The sequence below is a fragment of the Buteo buteo genome, chromosome 19 (genome assembly GCF_964188355.1).
Source record: "Buteo buteo chromosome 19, bButBut1.hap1.1, whole genome shotgun sequence".
Classification (NCBI taxonomy): Eukaryota; Metazoa; Chordata; class Aves; order Accipitriformes; family Accipitridae; genus Buteo; species Buteo buteo.
In genome coordinates, this window is record NC_134189.1 from 17,581,593 (window position 1) to 17,591,059 (window position 9,467).

Here is a 9,467-nt window from a genome sequence, read left to right on the forward strand (position 1 = left end):
ACTACTTATTTACCATTGGCACTGTCTAGAGCCCTTGTAAGTGACATTGATAACCGAAGGAGAGTTATGCTTTTGCTTATACTTCTGGAAGCATGTTGCAGAAGAGACAGGGAAAAAGAAGATCAAGAATTTAAACCTGTTGTATTCAAAGTTAAATTGTTGGATGCAAGTCAGCAGAAGCCATGCAATTAACACTCTATAAACTGTAGGTAGGAATGGCATTAGGAACTATAACTCGTCAATCACTATGCTGTCAATTCTGACTTTTCTGATCTAAACATGGGGTTTATTCCACTTGCTTGGGAGTTTCCCAGCTACAGGAACTGATTCAGCACAAACTCTGCTCATTCTCAGAACAATCATTAGCAATAGCCCTTTGAGGCTACACCATTGTTCTGTCAATGTTGTGAGCTGACTAGCATAAAACATCATAAAAGTCAGATTTAAGATATTGTTAACTATCCAAATTACTTCTTTCCATTTGCTAGTCAATTCCATGGATGGCCACCCTTCATTTCTGAATCACCTGTTTTTTCCACTGGGGGAGAAATGATTAACTTTGCTCCTATTACCTCTTCTGCTTCCTCATCCACATTTCTTCCACAGGTTTAACATCAGTTTGGGGATCAACAAAAGCAGCTCTTTGGGTTTTTATCAGTGTTGAAATGGCCCACACCAAATAGGAGTAACAAGGAAAGTTGTGCTAGCAAAAGCATATTTGATAAAACAATATTTGAAAAAAGCAGATACACATAGCTTAAGTGCTAACAGTAGCAAATTATAACTCCACACACCAGAAAATACAAACATTGTAGTACTCATCAACATAGTAACAAGCAAGAAATACTGGGAAGAAAGTAAAAATTTTCAGACTTTTGCATCCAAATGTAAAAATTTAGGGAACAATCCGGGTTCTTAATCATACCTGTCTAGTGTAATTTTAGACTCCCTCTGATATTCCACCTAGTCTGCAGTTGCTACAACAGTGTCCTACTAGACAGGTTCATGCATGTCAGTCCTCGATATCCTAGGACACCTAAAATGATAGCAGAAAACTATGTTTAGGCACCTGATTTACTCCTCTAATTTCAGATTTGGCCATTTGATCACAAGGCACTTAGACTTTTTCAGAGGCACTGACACTATCAACAAAACCTTATTTTTATACTTTACTTTGGTTTGAAGCTTGATTCAGACTTATTTAACAGGAATCAAAGGCTAATAAAATTGTTAAAAAATGAAACAATTTTGTCAGATCACATGGAACATTCTGCTCAACTTGTATAACAGTTACAAGCAGTGACACATGCACCATTCTGTTTCATTACTGGTAATATTTACACCGATGCATATTAATGCTGCTGCTATTATGATTTCTGGTTTATTCAAAAAATTGAAATATGCTTATTTCAGGTTAATGCCTAAAGCTTTTCCTTTTCTCTTTTGATACAACAGGAAAACTAAAAAGTGAGTTGTTCACACACTTATAGTTCCTGGTAACTGAGCAACGATGTAATTTACTGGAGACATTTACCTTACACAGCAGAACAGCATCTGGTAAAGTGCATGCAACAGGTAATATGGCTTTTTGTCACTCTCACAAATGGGAAAGAGACATCCATTCCCAAAAGTCTTAATGCCTGTTATCAATGTTATTAAGCAAATGTGGAACTCAGAAATTGAAAAGCAGCCATTAAAAGTGGGAAACAGCTGTCCAGCAGGTGTCACGAATAGGCTAAGAAACAGATAAATATGAGAAAGAGAGGGAGACAACCTTAAATGTTAGGAACTGAGCACATAAGAGAGTTAATGCACCCCTGCTGGAATTCATTTCACATACATTTAGACACCTGCAGTGTAAACATCTCTACCTAAGCAAGTCACCCAAGGCTGTTTTTATAGTCAAAAAGGAGAAAGAGGCACAAATCATCTAAGCTATTTTAGACTTGTGCATTAGAAACAGGCACTAGAATGGTCTCTCTATTCATCTCACATTTAGTCAAATAAATCCCACTCCCCAGTATATAAAAGCAGCAGTCACTTGGGACGAGGCTAGTTTCCTGTTCCTCTGCCACCAGTACATTACAGTGCAGAGCATGTTCACCATCTTGCAACTCTAGACATTTATGCATGCAGTTTCCAGAAGGAACAGGGGCATTGGCATACCATATCTTCTACATTCTTTGTAAACCTCAGCTCTGGTGTCCCCTAACACTCATACAGGCACAATACTTCAGACAAATCTTTTCACACAGATTTAAACACCAGTATAAATATGTAAAATTACCATGTAGCTACTCAGGATGGAATTGGTCATGGGTTTCTTTATTGAGAATACTTGATTTTTTCCTTAGGCTCATAACATTTGTTATGCACAGTAATGAAGGGTTTTTTCTAAGATCAAGGTTAAGGAACTTTGTCAGTGATAAAAATAGTTTTCTAACCACTTCATTGAATAGTACTAACTGCACAGTACTTAGTGCCAGGTTCTTGAAATTTGAGTTATGAATAGTTCTGCTGTCAAAGAGATTCCACATTTTCATATTCTAATCTTGTTTGTGTGGGAAAACACTATTCCTGCTTAAGAGAACTTGTAAGAGAAGCCATAATACCTTAATTTTGTTAATATTACATCTGACTAATAGCTGGACAGACTTCTTGCTGACTCTGCCAAAATGCTATGTGGTCCAGGAGGCAAGCAATGGTCCTGGGACATCATGACCCCAGTTTCATTTCTACAATACACTCAAGAATCAGCCTTTCTCTTCTTCCCTCAAAGCATTAGAGGGTCCCCAAGGGCACTTGCAGGACAGCTGAAATTAGGATTTGGGACCAATATTTCTTTGAAAAGCCTGTTTCACTTTTCTTATGTTAACCCATAGCTTGATGCAAGCTTGACAGAACCACCATTCACTTAGATGCCTTAAAACATAAGAGATTCTGAATATTCAGTCCAGTCTTTTAAAATCTTAGATGCAAACTGCATCTGATCTATCCATTGCTTTTCAGGAGTTGAAACAACATGAGCTTGCCTTTTCACAAGAGCTGAGCATATACACCACTACTGAGTGTCAGTGGGACCCAGATCTCTTCTCACCTCAGAAGAAGTGCACCAAGGCATTTTCAAGTTCAATATTCAAGCAGTCAATATTGGCTGGTGTCTATCACCAGCCAGATTATTTGCATAATTGTTTTTTTAGCACAATTCTATCTCTGTAAAATGGGTCTACTCATGCCTTCATTTCAGAGGAATGAAATTGCTACAGTGAAAATAACACCAGAATGTTATTTTGTTGTAGTCAAATGCTACAGTGAAAATAATAGCTGAAGACTCTTTGAGAGATAAACTTGTTTCAGATATTGCACAGAACATATTGTCATGATGAAGATAAAACAACAGTATACTTACTTCTCTTACAGAGGGACTGTGCATCCAGGATGACATGAACCTGTGGGGGGAAGAAAAAAAAAAAGTACACAATCGTATCGTTAAAAACAGAGAGTAAATTATCCAGAAGCAGCATCCCTTTTTTTAAAAAAAACAAACGAACAAAAAAACCCCAAACATTTTGTCACTTGCTAGAACCTTATTTGCAGACTAGCTGTTGTATCATGTTAAGAGGCTACTATCCCAGCTAAATATTCCTTCTGTATTCAACTCAAGTAGCACAAATGCCTGAAGAGAGCCAACACTGGAACTTTAGCCATTTCGGTGAAAATCTGGTGTTACAGACTAAACCGACAAAACAGGGGGCTTCCAGTTAAGGCAATGTACCTGGCATTGAAGCAGTTATGAATTAATTTGTGTTCTCTGGGGATAGGGAAGATGCATACGATAACTTCCTATCACAGAAAACTTTGCCTGAGCTTTTGTGCCAGCATCTTAACATCCATAAATAATTGAAAGACCTGTTTTCCAAAGGCATTTGGGCATGTAAAGGCAACTAATAAGACAGAGAAAAAAAAAAGAAAAAAGTAATTTGCCTAATTCCCACTGAAACTGGGAAAAAATGGTTCTAATCTGTATCCTTGGAAATCTGCAGTCAGGTAATTTATTAACAGTGGATTTAGTCTGTTAAAAGCTGTATATTTTTCCCTGAACCATGCTCTGTGCACACTAGAGAAATAAATGTGCACAGGCAGCCTTTATTTTGACATTTCCTAGCTTTTTAATCCTAGTCTTTGCCGCCTTAAGAATATTAATTGACACAATTTTCATGCGTGACATAAAGAATCTACCAGTGTTAGTAAAACATAAGATTTTACATTAATAATGAGAATTTTCATTCATATATATACTTTACTGAAAAATGTACATGATTTCTACCTTGTTACTCTGAGTGATCACCCTATCTGTCAATTTCAATAATTTTCACTCTTTTCTTATTCCTCATACAGCTTTTATCCCTTCAAGTATTTTTTCTGTTTTGATCATCATATGCCTCTACAACAAACCTCCACAACTTTAACTATTCTACCTTTTCTAAGATAACTGTTTTCTTATATTTCAATTACTGGTGATCTGCTGTTTCATCTACTCTAGCTTTCTTTATAACTTTTGTTACCTTATTTAGCCCTTGAAAACACCCACAGGGAATATTACCTCAGCATCTTATCAGAACTGTAAAGCTGAGGCTACAGTTCTGATGTGCAATATGCTATTACAGTATCTTCATGAGGACATCCTGCATATACCAGGTTAATATTTACTGATGTGCTAATGTAATAATGACCTTTCTGCCTCTCCTCCTCTCTGGGGTACTTTCTATCTATAGGGCTGGGAATTAATGACAGTTTCTCTGTGCTGCCTGATGTCAGAGCTGAGAAAGGTGTGAGGGATATATAAGAGCCGTATTATTTGTCAGAAGCAAGGGAGAAAAGGGGTACTCCAGAGCTAGATGCAAGTGTGGAATTGTTGCGTGCAGCCTTCTTGCTGACACAGGCGTGCTGCTTCACTTAGCTCCCTGACCACTAAAAGGTAAACGATTTCCCTTTTTTTCTTACTTAGGATGCAGAGCAACAGATGTGCTTTCAGGAAAGCACAATGTTTCTCATTATTAATCAATAGCATTTTTCAGGAAAAGTCTAAGATAACTTCAAGGTAAATTGCACCTGGGACCAGAATTTGAGACTGGGACTTGTCAGGAAATCCAAACTGGAGATAAGGGAAAGAGGATTGAAACTACTAGATGGAAAATGAACATTTGCTGTTGAGAGCTATCTGTCTGAAACTGCGTTGTGTCACTAAACTTAGGGGGATCATTTTTTTACTCTAGCCTGTGAAAATGACTAGCTGCTGCTGATTTAGGACAGAATGGGCACCAGTAATACAATATGCTGAAGAATATTTGGGTTTGCTTTCAGTTTTGAATCATTATTCTTTTCAGAAACTTTGGAAGCAAAGATGTGCAACCTAAAGCTGTCGGTTTTCTTCATTGCACTTTCTGTCACTCTGAGCTGTTTGGAATCTACACCTATTGAGAAGTGAGTAATAAATAATCATATTTATTTCTTTTTAGGGGAAAACGTGTTCAGATTGTTGCATGAATTTTTTTTTTTTTTGCTTTCATGTCTCAGATAATACAAGCAAAAATAGAGGTATTCAATTTCACAGGGTATTTTATTGTTGTTTAAAGATTACTATCTGTGGCTGATGATCTATCTGATGGTAATTCCAAGAGACAAGGATGGATATTGCCAGTAATGTCACAGAATACACTCTCAGGACTTAGTGAGGAAATGCCAGAACAACCAGCAGCAAAGACAAAAAGGTATTGATTTTCCTTGTTTCTCCTAGTCATATCAGCTAGGATTAAACTATGAAGTAAACTTTGTGCCAGTGATATTCTGTTACTTGACTCTTTGCGTCTGATGTTTATTCTCAAAAAGAGCTTAAAATACCCTTCTTCTTGTAAATACAGCCATGCTGTAAGCCTAAAGATCAAAGCATTCAGGGTAGAAAGTGAAACCCAGAGACAAAAATTGCAGATCATTTAATAACTTTACATAAATTAGAAAGGCTACAAATACTACATTGCCTTCAGAAGACAGGTATATTTTGAAAGGGACTTTCCTTAAATTTGTCACATTTCCAAGCCTGAAGGGGAAAATATATATAGATATAGATATACCCTTCTTAGTAACACTAATGCTTTGCTAGAATGGAATTATTTTATAATATAACTGTTTCCTGTAAGTAAGTATTATTTCATTACAGAGTTAAATATCAATTTAATCCTGGAAAGAAGGAAAATAAGCAATCACCTCTGACAGAATTTAACTTGTCTGAAATGCATTCATGTTTATAAATCCATAAATCCAATTTTGGGTAACTTCTTTATGAATAAAATAGCATTTCAAAAAGTGTTTGCCATTTGTACTAAAAGATAAACAGCACTGAACTATTCTATGTTCGTCGGGCTTTTGAGTGAATTTCTTTCAATGACAATTCTGTTATGGATAGATTCAGTAAATACACATGCCTGTATAGTTGCCTGTTTCTTTCTCTTTGAATTTATAAAAAAAAAAAATATTATTATATATGACAATGTGGTTATCTTCCAAAATATTTTGATAATGGAGACTAAGTTCCCACATTTTTACAGCTATTACTTTAAAGAAAATAATAACAATTGTAATACTCAAACACAAGGCATCACCTTTATGAGTGTGGTATGCCTTATCTGCTTTTCTGGGGCCTTGGTATACAATGTCTTACTGGGTGAACTGTCTCATTGAAGCACATATTCAATTAACGGTGACAGATCAGAGACCTAACAGGTATAATGGGTTCAGTCAGGCTAGACGTCAGCTAGAAATCTAGTAGCTTCCTGTAAGGACTGGAGTTTTAAACTTGGAGTGTCAGGGCCTGATTTTGTACCTTTAACGAAAAAGAGAATTCTGCCTCCACAAATAAATCAGGATTTCCATGAGAACTAGCTGCTCTTTGAACTTCATATGCTAAGGACTTGATTAAACTCTTTTAAAATCAATAGAAATAACCTACGGAAGTCTCGGAGAGGCTATATCAAGCCCTATCCAACTATTTCCTTTAAATACAATTACATATTTAAAATATTAATTGCTTAGAAATTTGCCAATGAAGAATCAGTGTAATACAGACATTTCTCTCACAGTTGCTATTCCATTTGGATTCTTAGATCAATACAAATAACTCTAAAAGAACAGATGACATTTTAGATAACAGATTCAATCAATCAATAGGAAAAGGAACTCATTGGTAATTGCTCAGAGTTTGAAACTGGGAAATTGTCACTCTTCACAGTAAATTTTTGCTGCAAACTGTTGTCTACCTCATGACCCATCAACATGAATAAGCCCAAGAAGATTAACAAAAACTCAAAAAGCAATCTTAGCAAGCAAGTATTTTTGCCTGAAGGAACAACATAGTGGCTGAGAAACAAATCTGAAAACCCAAGCTCTCCCAAGCTAACAGTTTTACTTTGATTTAAAAAAAAAAACTCCCATGCTACATAAGTTCTATCTGGAGTTCTGTAAACGGTCTGCTGGTTCAAACAATAAAATATTATTTTTAGATATGGACTCTTCCATGGACACTCTTTAAAGTCTCATAAAGCAAATTATTATCATCGCCTACCACAACAGCATTTTCAAGTTCCTGGTGTTTCAACAGCTTTTCAGTAGTGAAGAAATCTCTGTTTAAACAGAGCTAAATCTTAAGCGGTACTGAAGTTGGCAGAAGCTGGCAACGCCCGCCACAGATGGGAGAAAGAGTCTTTAGGCTCAATCCACTTGATGTGGACTGGAAGATTACTGTTCACTTCAGTGAGAGCAGTATATGATTCTGTGGGAACAAGAGAACTAAATAAATGTTAGTGATTGTCATTATGTTAGTAATCCTTATGATATCAGCAAGAGCTCTAAATAGATTTAGAAGTTGAGCTTAAAGGTAAACATTTATTCATTGTTTTCACTTACTGCCTTAACTACACTATCATTACAGGTTTTCTAGATGTCATAAGCTGCTATGCAGAATATCAATAAAAATGACATATGACTGTTAAGGTCTTTGCATTTAAATAACCCCCATCATTAAAACTGATAATAGCATACAGCGCAAGATTTTTTTTCAGGCACAAAGTAGGTGGTAGGAAGATTGTAATGTTCCTGTATTTGTGCACATATTAAAAGAACTCCCACATTAGCACAGCTCAAATGCCTGTTAGAGGTGGCACACTTGATTGCTCATCATTTGACTTAATCTTGGCTCTTTTTGTTTCATCTTAGTAGTCACCATCTGGAGAAACGGAAATGCAACACTGCTACATGCGTGACACAACGCTTGGCTGACTTTTTAGTTCGTTCCAGCAACAGCATCGGAGCAATTTATTCACCTACGAATGTGGGGTCCAATACATATGGAAAGAGGGACACAGCTGGGCTTTTAAGGAGAGATCCCTAAAACAATGCACAGCTTCAGGGTGTTAAAATGATTACTGATACAGTTTTCATTAGGAGCTCAGTTTTTAATGTATTAATAACCTCTTGGTCATTTATTACTTGTACAGTCTTAACAGTGCCTTGTTTTCTGTGTGTGCGTGTGTATGGGTATGTGATTTATGTTCACCATTTCACTGTGCATGTACAATGACATGCATAGGCTATTGTTTCAACTCCATTAAGAACTCCAGAAATCTGCTTGTCAAATTCCTTTGTAAAAAAATAAATATATATATCACAATAATAAATGGAAAAGTAATTGCAACAGGGTTTTTTATTATTATTATTATTAAAAGGATGAAAAAGATAACCATGATGTGTATGTCTTTATAGCCACAGATTGGTAAGAGAAAGAAATCATCTCAATTAAGACCAACAAAAATCAGAATGCTAACAGAAGTTATGTCCTAATGAAATTAAAACATAAGAATCTTCTGGTTTTGAAACATCTACGGTGTCTTGTTTTGCACAATTGAAGGAACAACTAGATGAGACAAGATGGCTGCATTGTGCATATGATTATACCAGTTAACTGACTGGTTTCTTTCCACCTTAACATGCATTAAGCAAGTAGAAGTGGTCTTGCAGCACAGATTTCCATACATGCTGAGCATGGGATTTTAAGAACTTACAGTTCTTACTTTAAGATGGTATCAGTAAAATGTAAGCATAATGAGCATAAGTGTTTTTAAATATAAATAAAAGAAAACTCAGTTAACAAGCTAGCAGAAACACCTGTCCTTAGGTATTCCTTTCCTTGAACTAGAGTAACAAAGGGAAGAGACAAAACCAAGCACCAAAACATATCATAGAAACAGGGTATCTGTCCACTGGCATACTCACATTGCTACCAAAAACCAAGAAAACAATTTTAGAGATGGGCAGACCTTAATGGAAATTTGACAGTGTTATTTACTCCTACCTCAGCCCAGTATCAGTGCAGGCTTAATAAACATGTTTGTTCCTTTAAATTGTTAAGCAAACTT

At 36.1% G+C, this 9,467-nt stretch overlaps 1 protein-coding gene across 1 annotated transcript; it reads left to right on the forward strand.

Moving 5' to 3' along the window:
• Positions 1-5,404: 5,404 nt before the first annotated feature.
• IAPP (islet amyloid polypeptide) lies at positions 5,405-8,443 on the forward strand. The gene is made up of 3 exons (XM_075051786.1): positions 5,405-5,484; positions 5,637-5,771; positions 8,269-8,443. The coding sequence occupies exons 1-3, from the start codon at positions 5,405-5,407 to the stop codon at positions 8,441-8,443; spliced, it is 390 nt and encodes a 129-aa protein (XP_074907887.1).
• The last annotated feature ends 1,024 nt before the right edge of the window (positions 8,444-9,467 follow it).